The sequence below is a fragment of the Schizophyllum commune genome, assembly GCF_000143185.2.
Source record: "Schizophyllum commune H4-8 unplaced genomic scaffold SCHCOscaffold_3, whole genome shotgun sequence".
NCBI lineage: Eukaryota > Fungi > Basidiomycota > Agaricomycetes > Agaricales > Schizophyllaceae > Schizophyllum > Schizophyllum commune.
This window is the reverse complement of record NW_026089540.1, coordinates 589,435-604,410: the sequence shown is the minus strand read 5'-3', so window position 1 is coordinate 604,410 and position 14,976 is coordinate 589,435. Positions and strand designations below refer to the sequence as shown.

Genomic DNA, 14,976 nt, shown 5'->3' with positions numbered 1-14,976 from the left:
GAATGGTCAGAAGCAAGAATCGAACGCGCGGGCGCCGACGGGCCGGGTTTTGCGAGCCGCAGCTCGGCAATTGCCGTTCGCGCTTGAAGCCAACATCCATCGCCTTGCCTCGGGCTTTCTCAGTGAATCTGGTACAAACGTGTTGGTCATTATAGCAAACCCAAAGATATAGGTCCCTTTGGTATCTGTATCACAGGTGTGCTCGTGCTCGGCTTGCTGACAGTCAAGTAATCTACGCTGGGGTGTTGCGATCAATCTATGGCTTCGTGTATTCCCACTTCTCTCTCAGGTTGATGTTCTTCAGGCATTGGACAATGAGTATGATCTTCTACGGTACTAATTTTTTGGACGATGCGTCTCAATGAACATACAAATCGCCTGCTCCGCCGAAGACTCCGCCATACACAAGTCCGTGAGCACGTAGCTGCATATCGCCAGCATGTTCCTGACGATGTACGCCTCTCGATCCGAGGGAGAGCCGTTGTGGAACGTGGCGGGCTGAATGATGAGGTTAGTCTCATGTACGAATACGGGATTGACCAGTCCCCCGTACGGAATCATCGACGCACCTCCTTCAAAGCCATCGCTCCTCCGAAAGTAACAGGATCCTTGATACACTCCAGCCAGCTGAGACGCTCGCGCGCGATGGGAACAAAGACCCGGAAGCGCTCCTGCCGCTCATACGGTTTGTGACCGGACTATAATGGGCTCGGTGAGCAACGTCCTCGCACTTGGGTTCAAAAATCCCACTCACCATGTTCAGGCTTTCCCGTACCAGACATCTCGCCAAGCCCGCGAGGAATATGCTCCAGTACCGTCTCGTATCCGGCTCGTTTTTCCGACCCTTGGTGTCGAAGAGATACTGGTACCGCTCTTGTATGACCTCCGACGGCAAATCCTCGAACATCTGGCACATGTCGCTCAGCGGCAATCCCGCGTCGTTGAACCACTTCCGCACGTAGCCGAGCGCCCGGATGTCGAGCTTCGAAAAGTTGTACGGCGAGTCCTTGACACGACGCTCTGGGCACAGTTCCCACGCGGCATGGAAAGCTCCCCAGTACCCGCCAAGCGCCGCTGGAATGTCGCACTTGTACCCATACAACACTTCCCGCTGCTCCTCGGTTCTCAATGCAAACTCCTTGCTAAAGTCGAGGAGGGCGAGCCACTCTTGGGAGAAGACCAGCACCTCGCGCACTTCGTTGTCGCTGAACTTGAAGTTTCGCGGGTGCAGGAGCCACTCGGCGCAGGGCTGGACTAAGGCGCAGAACCACTGAATAAAGAGGCCGGAGTCCTTGCCGTACTTGCGCGCATTCTCCTTAGCTTCGAAGCTCAGCCTGAAGGACCGGAACTCGTTGCATGGGCTGGTGGAGGCTTCGGAGCGAATGAGAGCGGGCATGGTGAGCGGGTCGGACTCTTTGTCGGAGAGAATTGTGGCTTATGGAGATATTCAGGAAAGCTCAACGTCTCGTCTTATAAGATTATGGCATTCGAGGCGTATGTCCATTCTTCGCTATGTCCGGGCGCCAAATCCGGCGGTGGTCCGTGTTTATGATCAACGCTACAAACAACAACGTGCATGTTTTTTGATGCCGCGGTCATAAGCATTCGCAGGCCGGCCAGCGAATTCTTGTCGACCTAGTTTCGGGGCGATTGAGTAGGAAGCATCGTAACTTGAACTGACAATTGCTTTCGGTAGTCGTCTAAGCGCTCAGGCTGCTGTCCGTGACGGTCAACACATCAATCTGATGAATGCATCCGCCCTACCGTGGCAAACGAAAGACGACCAAGAATTGACAACAAAGCGTGCAATGGACCCAGGTGGACAACAAAAGCGGTTTTCGCTGCGCGCACTGCCTCCCATCCCCAATTCTACAAATATCTACTAGGACCAATCCCATTCACTACGATATTCGTGCGCTGTTACCACCTGGCCACGACGCTCAAGTTCTGACATTTTGCTATAGGCGATGATTATACTACCATTCTTCTATTCGAATGCTGCCTACGCTACCGCTCATACGAATGCATCTGCTACCGTCCATACGAATGCCTATGCTACCGCTCATATGAAATGACGCATCCCCGCAAAGACGCATATCGCCAGCTCGGCGGCGGCATCCGAGCGATCGTCCGATACGTGGAGGACGTGGTATAGTAGCGTGATCACCGTCTCCGCCAGCAATACCGCGCGCCTCTTGCGTGACAAGGTATTCTGAGTATGCGGCTGTGCGGGAAGAGGTCAGTCAGTGGTGCGTCCCGAGTTGTATGTTGTCCCAGAACTCACCGGGCCGACTGCCAAAGCTCCACCCAACGTGACGGGATCGCGGATTGGGCGAAGCGACTCGAGCGTCGCCCGAGGAGACTTGCGGTCGAGGAGGTTGTGGACGAAGAGGAAGCGGAAATGCCACTCCCCGAATTCACGGAAGTTTGCCTGTACGAGAGAAAGGATTAGAGACCGTTGAGGGCAGGAGCAATATAACGCTGATCCACTCACCCAGTCCTGATCATCCACCTGAAGATATCTCGCCAGCCCCCTCTTGAAAAGCCCCCAGTAGCGCTCGCCTTCGGCTTGTTCTATCACATGACGGGGCGCGAGCGCGCGCAGCATACCCGCGAAGGCCTCGCCGACGAATTGCTCACGCACAGTGGCCATGCTCAGGCCTGATGAGACAAACCAGTTCTCGATGAGACGTTGGAAGGCGGGCGACGGACCGGCAGCGCCATGGTGCGAGTCCTCTTCCGCCGGCGACTTGCGCGCCTCGTGCGCCCGGTAGTACGCCAGATAGAAGCGCCCCACACCCTCGACGGTCAAGCCCTCGTGCTCGTCAAAGTTATCGACGAGACTCTTCGGGAGGCGGAACTGGGTCAGGACCACCCTGCGGAAGCTGAGGAACTCTTGCGAGAAGCGGAGGACGGCGCGCGTGTGCTCGAAATCGGCTACGAGATCCTCGACGGGCTGGTCGAGCTGGGCCAAGATCGGGGCAAGAAAGACGCGGAGCCACTCGTGGAAGATGGCCCCTTCTCGTGAATAGCGTTTGATGTTGATGCGGGCAAATGCGCTGAGGGGCAAGCCTTCCTGTTCTCCTGGGAAGAAGCGGAATACCTCCTCGGTGCGTATGTCGGATGGCATGCTCGGTTTGAGGCGCGAGGATCTGAGCTGGGCGGTACACGCTATTGAGGACTCAACTTCTTTATACGTCCGACCCGGAATGGCACAGCCAGCGCGGTTTATGACCATCACTTGCATGGGCCTGCGGCCTGAGCCAGCGGTGAGATGTGTTTGTGACGAAGGTCTTGATCTGGCTGATCCGCGTGAACAAGACTGATTCTGACTCAAGAGCGGTTGACCGTGTTCATACCTGAGATCCTGTTCCGCTTGAGGTTTAGCGGCGCTTGCTTCCATGTGCGAATTCGACCGTCGGAGTCCACTGCCGACGAACGACGGACCTCAGCCCATTGGAACTGACGTCCTGTGTCTTGGTATGATACTCTAATGGATCAAATTACAGGTCTCTCATCGTCTACCGTGGAAATTTCTTCTAAGCGCGGTCCGACGTGGTGGAGGTTCGAATTTCGGGTCCTGTTGCCCTGCGAGGCTACGTGCACAAAAAGACACCGGGCGTGGCAGAATCTGCTCTCTCTTAGAAATATGGATATCAAGAGGAAGATATGTCGGAGACAGTACAAGTCCGCGTAATGAAGGGAACAAGAGAGCGGTATGAATATGTGGCGTGGGGCAAACAGAACCACATCAGTCAGAGCCTAACAGGTGTCAACAATGATCGTCTCCTCGTTCTGGGCTCTCATAAGCGCGTGCCCTATAGCATGTCCTTGGTCACAGCCTATGTCGTCGAATGCAAAGTTAGAGCTCAACATGCAATGTCCTGCTCACGTCATGCGCATACACAGGGAGATTCAAGTTCCCGAACGGCCGCGAGGCCGACGCAAGACGGTTCGTCGGCATAGCCCTCCTTGGGCACCAGACCTCAAGTCTCCCGTCGCCGAACGGGCCCCTCGCTCCTCGAAGCGCGCTTAAGTCTGCTATGTCATCATCGCTGCGAGCCTGGTGCATCGTGCATGATCTGCGACCGGAGCGTGGCCTCAACACAGGTCATATCCCGTTAATATCCGCATTTTGCCGTGCTCAGACTTCAGCCCTCGAAGCAGCTGGCGGCGAGCGCGACGGGCGCGCACGTCGTGCGCCATAGTGTAGCTGCGACTGACGTAGTTCTCCGGCATCGTGGGCGCCGGGCGTGCGAACATGCCGGTGAGTATATAGGTCAGTGTCTGTCGCCACTAATCCGTCCTATTCCTTTAGGTTCTCCTTCAGTAAACCTGCCTTTGAGGCAATCCTGCGATGCGTCTGCAATCTATCGTTCTAGGTGCACAGAGGGACCACGTAAGTCCGCCCCAGTCAATCTTGGTATGGCCTGACGATACCATCAGTTATCCTCTCATCTACCAGAGCGTAAACTCGGCGATCGCAAAGACCTTCCTATTCCCTTGCAACCAATAGACGTCAAAGGTCGATACGCACATCCTTTCCCACTGGGTGCTTGGCCGGGCGACAAACGATCACTACACGGCTGCGCGGCCATCTGCCAAAAATCGCTCGAGGGCTCATTGGACGTCAGCGATCTCCGAAGCGCTGGACGCACTACTGCTAATTCAGCCCACGTGGCCGAGGTTACTGCTCAGCGCGAGTGCTTCAGTAGAGCTCGCCCTGCGCAGATCGCGCCGATTCAGACCCTACCCAACGAACTACTGTCGGAGATATTCCGCCACGTCCTCCAGAACTCCCCCGCCCGCGGCGTCCGACCTCATCCCCGCGACCCGGTCGTCATCCTGACCGCCGTATGCAGTCGATGGCGCGCAGTCGCCGCTGCAGACCGCCGTCTCTGGACCTCCATCGACGCCAGCTACTCGCGCACGCAGCCCGCCAACCCCCTCACCACACGCCGCATAATTGCTTACTCCGCCAACCTCCCTCTCGACCTCCGCCTCTGGCTCCCCTCGCATACCGGGGCGCTCGCGGACGCGCATGCCATCCTCTGCGCGCACCACCGACGCTGGCGCTGCGTCGACGCGGACGTGTTTCGCTTCGGGGCGTTCCTCGAGGCGCATGGCGCGACGGGTGGGATGCCGATGCTAGAGCACCTATGTGTGCATAACAGCCATACGGAGAAGGAGGAGCTCGCATACATCCTTCCCGCGCCGCGCCTGCGAAGCGTCGCACTGCATTCACCCTTCCCGTTCGTGTGCTCCTACGCGACGCCATGGGGACAGTTGACGGCGTACTCGGGCCCTGTGGTCGTCGATGGGGTGTCCGTCTTGCATCGTCTGGCGAACGTGGAGACGTGCGAGCTCGTCGGGCAAGTCGTAGACGACGCGCACGGCGAGCCCATCGAGCTTCCGCACCTGCGCGCTCTGCGCGTAAGTCACACCGCGCACCTCCGCTTGCTTGTCGCGCCCGGTCTCGAGGTGCTCGAGGTGCCGAACGAGGCGCAGTCTCTGCCTGCAATCGCCTCGTTCCTCGACCGCTCGCGCTGTAGCTCTTCGGGTGATTGCAGCTCGCTTAGCGAGCTTCGCTGTAGCGTGGACATGCTACCCAAACTTCCCTCCCTACTCCTACTCGCGCCCACGTTGAAAACGCTCGGCGTGTCTCTGGATCCCTCGGATGGCGAGCGGCTTCTGAGCTCAATTCGTGCCTGCAAGGAGGCGCTGGCGAAGGCGGAGGGTATCGAATTTCGCCCCACAGGGAAGTCCAACTGTGGCGCCGGGAATTTTAAGGGTCACGCGGGGAACACCAAGGTTGGCGCATCGCTCGAAGCGTTACTGGACGGTCTTGCAGATGTTTCCCTCGCTGCACTACAGCGCGTGCGCGTCTATGGATGTGATACAGAACGAGATGAGCAGCATATATCTGGGCTACAGGTGGAGTACCATCGCGCTCGTAATGATAGTGTCTTCATGCATTACTGATTGGATTTCGACGATGTATCTTAGCTCTACGATACTGTGCCACTACGTAATTGTAGGAAATCTCTGATAACACGACTCTTCGTTTTGCGACGTGGACAACATACTCATGGTTCCAAGGTTTACGCACTATCGCAGGTGAGTTTGTCACCTCCTTTATACCGTCTGTCACACCTTTCACCTCTTGATTCTACGTTCAGATTGACTAGGTTTGAATCAGGCTGCCGCTTGCCCGCCTGCCAAGTCATCGGACAAGATCATGGCATGAGGTAGACGACGCGCCACACTCCCAGACTCTCATCGACATGTCGAGCATACTCTACACAGCGGTCCGTTGTATAGTACACCGTCTTACCAGCTGACCCCATCGCGCAAGGCTGCAGCATGCTCAGCCCGTCTCCCTTCACCGGCTGCTGTCGTTTCTCCGGCCATGCGCGCACCCCTCAGCTGCTCGCGGTCGCTCATGCGCCCCTCGCCGACTTCTCGCTCCTTGCACGTCGACCATGGCAGCGCGCAGCGGCCCAGAGCGGCCCGCGGGCTTCGTTGCCAGGCACCTTCATTAAAGCCTGCTCGCCCGCCGTCGGCAGGTGACGCACATACCCGTGGTATATCCGGGAACAAGCTTATAAGCACGGATCCAGGCGCCAAGGTGCACCGTTTGTCTTCCTTCCGTCCTATCCTTCCTGTTACTATCCTTCACGCCCTTCCAGTCATGCGGCTCCTTCCCTTCGCTTCGGTTAGTCTCTTTCCATGTTCCTTTGTCCTCGCCGCGTCGCGGACGGACCCGCCCTCGGGCGCCGTGGTTGTTCCGGACGACTACTCGACCATCCAGGCTGCGGTGGACTCGCTCGGCGACTCTGAGGATGCCGTGATCTTCATCTACGGCGGCACCTACAACGAGCAGGTGTACATCGAGAGGAATGGCGCGCTTACCGTGAGTTCGCGTGCTTCCTTCGCTTCCTACCCTCCTACCCTGTTACATCCACCTTCTCGCTCACTTGAAATGCGTTTCGCAGATCTACGGCGAGACCGAAGACACGTCGGACTACAAGGGTAACAAGGTCACTATCACGAACAGCCTCGACGCAAGCGCGGCGGGGTCCAACGACGCGAGTGGCACCTTGCGCGTACACAGTGATAATGTCGCCATCTACAACATTGACATCGTCAATTCGTACGGCAAGGGCTCGCAGGCTATCGCTGTCAGTCAGTATGGTAGCCAAGTGGGATTCTACGGGTGTGGCTTGTACGGGTACCAGGATACGCTGCTCGCGGTAAGCTCATCGTCCGACTTTTTGGGCTGTTCCTGACAGCTGCGTAGAACGTTGGCACGCAGGTCTACCTGAAGAGCTACATCGAGGTGCGCTTCATGTGATCGCCAGGTGGCTCGCGAAGAGTTGATACTGACCACGGGTTAGGGCGCAACAGACTTCATCTTCGGTCAGCAAGCTCAGGCATACTTCGGCGGGAACACGCTTGGTTCGTCTTGGAGTCCCTTGTGCTCGAATGGGATGGGCTGACTGGTTGCAGCTGTAAGCGGCAAGGGCTGGATCACCGCTCATGGAAGGCAGTCCGATGATGACGGCAGCTGTAAGTAGGCGCTAAGTATGGGCTTGTATGTGCTCTCTGACGCTGTCTTTTCATGCCAGACGTCTTCAACAAGAACACAATTGTTCTCGCCGATGGTGCCGACTCCAACACGGAGGGCAACTTCTACCTTGGTCGTCCTTGGAGAGGTACGCTGATTACTTCTCTCTGATTCTCTTTCATCTCAGGGCTCCGGTTTCGCAGAGTATGCGAAGGTCATCTTCATGAACACCGACGTTCAAGGTACGCATAGCCTCTCCTTCCCCTCTTCACTAACCCCATCGCTAACCCTCGCATCCACAGCCAAGATCAACCCCGCCCTCTGGTCCATCTGGAACGAAGGCGACGAGCGCACCGGGCACGTCACCTTCGCCGACTACGCCACCACCGGCAGCGGCATCTCCTCCATCTCGCGCCCTTCATTCGCCACCGAGCTCAGCAGCGAGTCGTACTCGATCTCGACGGCGGTGGGCAGCGACTACGCGAACTGGGTCGATGCGGAGTACTTCGTTTGAGCAGCACTAGCGTGGCGAGGAAGCTGCTGCTGGACGGTGGCTCCATTGTGATATTTTTTGATTTCATGTACCGGATACGCAGTGGAGAAATAGGAGCCGACAATCTATTGAACGGAAACTGTCTACCTAAACATCAGCATTGCTATTCTACAGTATCCTACTGCGCTCCCTTCGCATCTCTCTTCAACTCCTCCGGGATCAGCGGCTCGGCCTCCTCCCAAGACGGGGCGCGCATTCGGAAGATGTCGCCGATGGTACAGTACGAGATATCGCCTATGCGTGCGACGGGCTTGAGCTTCTGAATGTCAACCACGCCGCGCTCCGTGAGGACATTACGGCGGACGTGGATGCAGCTGGGGGGAGGAGGTTAGTTGAAATTTGAGGTCGATGCGGGCGGATAGACTCACCTCACCCGTCCCAGCACGTGCGTGTACTGAACTGCCCCGGTGTGCAGGTCGCAGATCTCGTGGGTATGCATGAGCTGAAAAGAACGATGAGTATGGCGTGGTTGGAGATGCGCGGAGCAGAAGAGGAACGCACCTCACACTCCATCGAGAAAGCGCTTTCCTTGACGCGCGGGGGTTTCACGTTCTTCTGTTAAGCAGTCAGTCGTCGTAAAGCACCTACACAAGCAAAAGTACTCACGCTGGCCACCTTGGTGAGTCCAGTGAAGCCCCACTCGCTAACGCCCGGGGGAGCGGTGAGGCCCGCCGCGTGCGCGTTCGCGATCCACGGCTCGCTGATGATGCTGACGACGAAGCCATTGCCTGTACGAATGTTGGTCAGAGTATCCGATGGACCGTGATCACCTTGCTGTATGAAGAACGACACCACGCCGGTGACGAAGTTCAGGGAGCTACAGAACAAAAGAATTAGCGACTGGCGGTACGTCGACGAGGAGGAAAGAAACACACCTGAAGGGGGCGATGTTATCGATCCCATCTGCGGAGGTCGTTGACACGAAGGCGATGGGCCGAGGAACGATGGCGCTCTTCATGAGTTGGTAGAGGTCGCTGATGAGATGTCAGCACAAAAGTTATACGGTTTAGAGGAACGCGCTTACCGATGAGGATACGTAGCTGGATCTACGCTATTGAAAGCATCCTCCTCGTCGACGCCCTCCATCCATTTCTTGCCTTCTTCGGTCGCCGTGATAGGCTTCCCATACTTCCACTCCGGGTCCGGCACCTGAACGAACTGGGGAGTGTGCCAGGGGTACGCGGGGAGCTGGTTCGACATGATTCTAGGGAACGCTTGAGTAGAGGAAACGATGGAGTCTGAGTGGCGAGTGAGTCGAAGTCTGCGAGCGATATGGCTGATCAGCGGTCGGGATGTCTGAGCGACAACCCCCTCCTTTATATACCTCCCTCGTATGCCGTCAAAATGAGTCACCGGCCAATAAATAGCCCCTAGCGGCACCAATTTTGGCGCGGATAGGTTCCGTTTGAGGCAATAATAGTCGGAGGTCCTCCACGGGGCCATGCCCGCTGCCCAGCAGTCGACGAGCGCCGGATGACTGCCACAAAGTCGCGTCGCTCATGATGCAAGATACCCAGACAGAGCTCTATTTCGCGGCTGACAATAAGAAAGATCTATCTCAGAATACATGCTGCTAAACTCGACAAGTCAGCTTGCGAAGGAGCCACCCCGCTGACGAGTTCACTCACCTCGACAAACAATGTTCAAGCAGCCCATCCTATGCATCTGCAGCAGCGTCTCCCCTCCTAGAACGACGTCGCGGAGACCCGATAGTACCAATGATCTACGCACCCCTCGCATCTCTCTTCATCTCATCCGGAATGAATGGCTCGACTTCTGCCCATGTCGAGGGACGCATGCGGAAGACGTCGCCTATTGTACAGTACGAGATGTCACCAATATGTGCGACGGGCTTGAGCTTCTGGATGTCGACAACGCCGCGCTCGGTCAGGACGTCCCGGCGGACATGGATATACCTGGAGAGAAGGGATCAGTTTGCACTTGTGATGACAAGCACGATCGAGTGCACTCACTTCACTCGACCGAGCACATGTGTATACTCGAGGTCGCCGCTCTGCGCGTCGCGTATTTCATGTGTGTGCATAAGCTGAGGAAGCGCGATAAAGACATATACACATAAACTGCATGAAGAAGTCATGCATACCTCGCACTCCATCGAGAAGGCACTTTCCTTGACACGCGGAGGCGTCACGGTCCTCTGCGGTACAATCAGCTATCATGCAATTCCCGCATACATAAGATTTCCCTCACGCTCGCGATCTTGGTGAGACCAGAAAGCGCCCATTCACTGATACCTGGGGGCGCGTTCAGGCCCGTCACGCACGCCTGCGTGACCCACGGCTCGCTGATGACGCTGACGACGAAGCCGTGCCCTGTACGAAGATTATTCAACGTGTCCGACGGTCCATTATCACCTGACTGCACGAAGAACGACACCACTCCAGTCACGAAGTTCAGCGAGCTGGAAGATGGGTCAGCGCTACGGAGCAGATATCGGACGCGCGCCTACCTGAAGGGCGCAATGTTATCGATTCCGTCCGCCGAGGTTGTCGACACGAAAGCGATTGGCCGGGGTACAATTCCGCTCTTCATGAGCTGGTAGAGGTCTCTGCAAGGCGTCAATATCAGAGGGACGCACACGAGCTATACGCCTACCGGCGAGGAACCGTCGTAGCGTCCATGCCCTTGAAGGCGTCCTCCCCGTCAGCGCCCTGCATCCACTTCTTGCCCTCTTCCGTCGCTGTCACCGGTCTTCCAAAGTGCCACTCCGGGTCCGGCACCTGGAAGAATTTGGGTGTGCGCCACGGGTACGCAGGGAGAGCAGGAGCCGCCATGGTTCTCGGCGGAGGAAGGACGTTCGCATAACGGATAGCCTGGTTCTTTATACCTCTCTGACGCAGTTAACAGGTCACGGGCGTAGGATAGGTCAGCGTCGATCTTGGCGTGCGGATATCGGTAGGGTCCGCTCAACACATAGATAGCCGCTGTACTCCCACATGAGGCCGTGGCAGCTACACATCGGAGACGGGTGCAGAGCAATCAGTAAGTAGGTCATTGATCCCGTACGGAGTTCTTGAGTTCGATCTTGTACACACACCATTCTGCCGCAAGGGCCAAAGCGCCTTCCATCACAATCCTCTGCGTGCCTGGGGTCTAAGACTATGGGATTGCGCGATACGAACCATACACATTTGAACCTCTATAGCAACTGCCAAATGTGGTCGGCTCAAGGGCGGGCGAAGTAGGTCTCACTCACCTCTACGATGGGGAACTCAGCTACATCCTTGATACCTTACGACCGCCGATCCTTCTTCAACTCATCCGGCAGAAGCGGCTCCACCTCCTCCCACGACGGCGCCGGCATGCGGTATACGTCGCCGATGGTGCCGTACGAGATATCGCCCATGCGCGCAACGGGCTTGTACTTCTGCACGTCGACGGCACCTTTCTCGTTGAGGACGGCGCGGCGGACGTGGATGTATCTGTGGGCAGGGAATGAATGTTAAGCTCTTGGTCGTGCAGGGACGCAGAGGTGCAGGGATAGAGATGCAATGCAGCGATGAAGGAGAAGATGTTGCGCCACTTACTTGACTTCGCCAAGTACGTGCGTGTAGAAGAGTTTACCAGTCCGCGGGTCGTGGACTTCGTATTGATGTAGAAACTCGCAGAGGGTCAGAGAGCGATGAGACCCCAGCGATGACCGACTAACCTCGCACTCCATGGCAAACGCGCTCTCCTTGACTCGCGGAGCTTTCACGACTTTCTAGAGAGCAAAGTTTATGAGCACCTGGTGCGCGTACACAAAGCTATCACGCCCAAAACTCACACTAGGCATCTTCGTCAGCCCCGAGAAGCCCCACTCGCTCACACCCGGCGGCGCCGGGATCGCCGCCGCATGCGCATTCACGAGCCACGGTTCACTGATCAAGTTGACGACGAACCCGCGCTCGAACTTGATGTTCGCGAGCGTATCCTTCGTGCGCTCCCCCTCGGAGATAGAGAAGGCGACCGCGCCGGTGGCCACGTTGAAGAAGCTAATTTTTGGGTTAGAACGGGAGAGGTATGGGAAGGATGAAGTAGACTATACCTGAAAGGCGCCAAATTGTCAACACCATCGGACGAAGTGGTCGAGACGAAGGCGATGGGACGCGGTACGACGCCGCTCTTCATGACGTTGTACAAGTCCCTGTAGAAGGTTAGCAAACATGGATGACGCTTCAAGAGATGTATACATACCTAGGTGCAGTTGTCGCCGGGTCGATCTCCTTGAACGCATCGGGTTCGTCAATGCCCTCCAACCATCTCTTGCCTTCTTCAGTCGCAGACACCGGCGTCCCGTACTTCCATTCCGGATGCGGGGGCTGGACGAACTGAGGCGTGCGCGGGCGGAAGGGGGGAAGGTCTTGGCTGAACATGCTGGTCAAATAAACGGGAAGTTCGAGAGAGATGACAGCTGAAGATGATGGACTCTGGTAAGAAGCGATTCAGCGATTAGATATCGCATCTCGGGGCGACGTCACGTTGCTCGCTGACTAAAACAACTTGTGGCGTCTACCGCTTCGAGCGTTACCGAGCGGGCGCTACTGCGCGCTTGGGCGGTCGTCGCGAACACTTGTGGGAACCCATGGGTATCGTTCGTCGGTTTCACGATCACTAGACTGGCGCCAGTGTCAGTCGGATCCCGAGAGCTGCAGATGGACTGCGGATGCTCGGCTCATGGCGCCGATACCAGGACGGGACGCGCCAACGCTCGTAGCAGATATCAGAGCGGGCTTTGTATTGGCGCCATTCACGCCAGAAAAGGTGCAGTGAAGGTTGGAAATAAGGAGTGCGCCGTGGCTGTGCTCGCTTTTCGCCGGGCGCCACGCGGCCCGTGACTCACCTGCTCACTGTCACTGTCTCGAAAACGTGCTGTCCTGCCACCACCATGTCCCCGGAACCCCTCTGACACGAATTGCTCACAGAGAATGTTTGCAGAAGAAAATGGCTACCCGTGTGCTCTGCGATGATTGTGCTCGACCTCAGGCGCGTCTCAGCTACGAAACAATGTTCTCCGGGTGCCGACGACGTTCACGACTTTCGACGACTTACGGACCTTACCGTCCTCAGAAGCTTTGGGAGTGCTGAACATATAATTGAAAACTGAGCAGATACATCGACTATATAGGTGAATCAGCGTATTTATATTGACAAACTGCTGACGCGGCAATCTTCTGTGTGACCGATCGCCTCGCTGGCACTAGACTCTGCTCCGCTAATTTGTAGGAGACGTTCTCTACGTGTTCTCAGTGCTTTGGAGACTATGGCTCAGTCAACTGCACTCATAGACTCAATCCGTCGACGAGCGTCATTCAAGTCACAACGAGTTCAGTCGGTTGTTTGCCACAAAACCAAATGCTCTTCGAAGCAAAGGCATCACTCTATGGGACTCAAAGTCTTTCGGAAGGCTGGCTTCTATTCTGTCGCTCCTTCTTCCGTCTTTGGACTCATCATTCCACTTCAATGATCATGCAGAAAAGGTGCCACCCGACGGCGTTCTCCGACATCTGACTCGGCACCCTACTATATGAAGGTACGCCTATCATCCAATCTTCCAATCGCGCACTACTTCACCCACGCTCGAGCTTACGCGTCCCTGCAGGCTATATCCGTCTTGGGACAATTGCACTGTAGCCCGCGTTGATAGGCGCTGGAGAGCGGGAACTGCTCGCGCAATACCCTCTCTCCAGCGCACAGATGTTAGCCACGTCTAGCGCTCCATATGGTTCTGTACCTCCTCGTGCATGCAAGACGGCCTATCATGCCGAATCGTTCTGCTCGCTCTGGAATTTCCTTCGCATAGCGAATTGGCTTCGCCAGGAAGCTAGATACGCCCCACCCTTTCGTGCAACGTTTCCCCTGGGCTTATGGAATTAATGGTCAGGTTCCCATCGCGGGCGCGCTAGACGTGCGGCGCAAATAATATTCTACCCTGAGTCGCCAGCGGCGGCGCCAATGACGCTCGGCTGCGGCAGAGCATGCTCCTCAGCGCTCGCAGGGATCAGACGCGTGTATTTGCTGGCGATCCGTCATGTTTGACGCTTCATGTCGGGTGAGGCTATCTTGACTTTCTGGTCTGCGGCGTCGGGTGCGGCGAATCCAGGAATCAATATTTCAGTTTCTTCCGCCCACCTGTCCAATTTCCGCCTATTTTACAGTCGTCGAAAGGCCTATTTTGTGCGGCTGGAGGCGTATCTTAGGGCCAGAACTGCATCCACCTGTGTAGGCTTCATCCCGAGCTGGTATCAGGTACGCGTGGCATCTTATGTGGCAATTGCCATAAAGTAGCACATGGAGGTTCGACGCGCGTCCTTTCGCTGACACACAAGTGCAGTATCACCCTGAAAGCTTTCTGTTACTTAACGCGCGTCAAGGGAAACAGGCAGCCGCGTCGACATGCCCTTCATGGGAAGCCAGCGCATTCGTGGCAAGGCGCCCCACTCCGACACGTAGGTCCTGCCAATGGCTCTCATAGGCGTGCGTCTTCTTTATTTATACTCCCTGAGGCCCTTTGGCGAGTCAGGGACTGAGCTTGACTGCTATCAGTATCGCATGTGTGAGGGTCTAGGATAGGAAAGTCAAGCGGCTTGAAGGTGTGCGAGAGTGCTTCTGCGTTAACTCGTGCGCAATCAACTGCACCTGTACCATCGCAAAGTCTCGCAGATTGCTCCATTATCTACTATCTGCCGCTAAGCCTGCTCATACTAGGGTCTTTGGTGGCACGCCTGGCATCGAAACTCCAGGTTGATTTCCTTCGGTGAATGCCGAACATGCTTGCTTCCAACGTTTGCGGTACCCAACGGGACTTCCATGCTTCCGCTTCCTCCCAAAGTCGCAGACGCTGCTACATCATACC

At 56.4% G+C, this 14,976-nt stretch overlaps 6 protein-coding genes across 6 annotated transcripts; 2 read left to right on the top strand and 4 right to left on the bottom strand.

Moving 5' to 3' along the window:
* Nucleotides 1-224: 224 nt before the first annotated feature.
* Nucleotides 225-1,396, bottom strand: SCHCODRAFT_02723920 (uncharacterized protein; the record flags this gene model as incomplete). The annotated part of the gene is made up of 3 exons (XM_003033607.2): nucleotides 225-498; nucleotides 570-698; nucleotides 755-1,396. The coding sequence occupies 3 exons, from the start codon at nucleotides 1,394-1,396 to the stop codon at nucleotides 337-339; spliced, it is 933 nt and encodes a 310-aa protein (XP_003033653.2). The 3' UTR covers nucleotides 225-336.
* A 666-nt stretch (nucleotides 1,397-2,062) lies between these two features.
* SCHCODRAFT_02663953 (uncharacterized protein) lies at nucleotides 2,063-3,130 on the bottom strand (the record flags this gene model as incomplete). Its single annotated transcript, XM_003033606.1, has 3 exons — nucleotides 2,063-2,224; nucleotides 2,285-2,431; nucleotides 2,495-3,130. The coding sequence occupies 3 exons, from the start codon at nucleotides 3,128-3,130 to the stop codon at nucleotides 2,063-2,065; spliced, it is 945 nt and encodes a 314-aa protein (XP_003033652.1).
* Nucleotides 3,131-4,357: 1,227 nt separating this feature from the next.
* On the top strand, nucleotides 4,358-5,982 carry SCHCODRAFT_02491071 (uncharacterized protein; the record flags this gene model as incomplete). The annotated part of the gene is made up of 2 exons (XM_003034168.2): nucleotides 4,358-4,399; nucleotides 4,447-5,982. The coding sequence occupies 2 exons, from the start codon at nucleotides 4,358-4,360 to the stop codon at nucleotides 5,980-5,982; spliced, it is 1,578 nt and encodes a 525-aa protein (XP_003034214.2).
* Nucleotides 5,983-6,666: 684 nt separating this feature from the next.
* SCHCODRAFT_02614029 (carbohydrate esterase family 8 protein) lies at nucleotides 6,667-8,123 on the top strand. The gene is made up of 8 exons (XM_003034167.2): nucleotides 6,667-6,913; nucleotides 6,996-7,253; nucleotides 7,301-7,339; nucleotides 7,398-7,458; nucleotides 7,510-7,569; nucleotides 7,629-7,715; nucleotides 7,771-7,809; nucleotides 7,870-8,123. Exons 1-8 carry the CDS (start codon nucleotides 6,692-6,694, stop codon nucleotides 8,079-8,081), a joined length of 978 nt encoding a protein of 325 aa, XP_003034213.1. The 5' UTR covers nucleotides 6,667-6,691; the 3' UTR covers nucleotides 8,082-8,123.
* Nucleotides 8,124-8,238: 115 nt separating this feature from the next.
* SCHCODRAFT_02568259 (uncharacterized protein) lies at nucleotides 8,239-11,401 on the bottom strand (the record flags this gene model as incomplete). The annotated part of the gene is made up of 13 exons (XM_003033605.3): nucleotides 10,737-11,401; nucleotides 10,591-10,689; nucleotides 10,332-10,542; nucleotides 10,225-10,278; nucleotides 10,094-10,167; nucleotides 9,852-10,036; nucleotides 9,749-9,805; nucleotides 9,145-9,358; nucleotides 8,996-9,094; nucleotides 8,727-8,937; nucleotides 8,622-8,675; nucleotides 8,489-8,562; nucleotides 8,239-8,434 (listed from the first exon to the last, which is right to left on the bottom strand). The coding sequence occupies exons 1-13, from the start codon at nucleotides 10,913-10,915 to the stop codon at nucleotides 8,239-8,241; spliced, it is 1,707 nt and encodes a 568-aa protein (XP_003033651.1). The 5' UTR covers nucleotides 10,916-11,401.
* SCHCODRAFT_02614020 (uncharacterized protein) lies at nucleotides 11,213-12,890 on the bottom strand. The gene is made up of 7 exons (XM_003033604.3): nucleotides 12,318-12,890; nucleotides 12,169-12,267; nucleotides 11,908-12,115; nucleotides 11,791-11,844; nucleotides 11,669-11,742; nucleotides 11,338-11,563; nucleotides 11,213-11,289 (listed from the first exon to the last, which is right to left on the bottom strand). Exons 1-6 carry the CDS (start codon nucleotides 12,494-12,496, stop codon nucleotides 11,374-11,376), a joined length of 804 nt encoding a protein of 267 aa, XP_003033650.1. The 5' UTR covers nucleotides 12,497-12,890; the 3' UTR covers nucleotides 11,213-11,289; nucleotides 11,338-11,373.
* Between the last annotated feature and the right edge of the window lie 2,086 nt (nucleotides 12,891-14,976).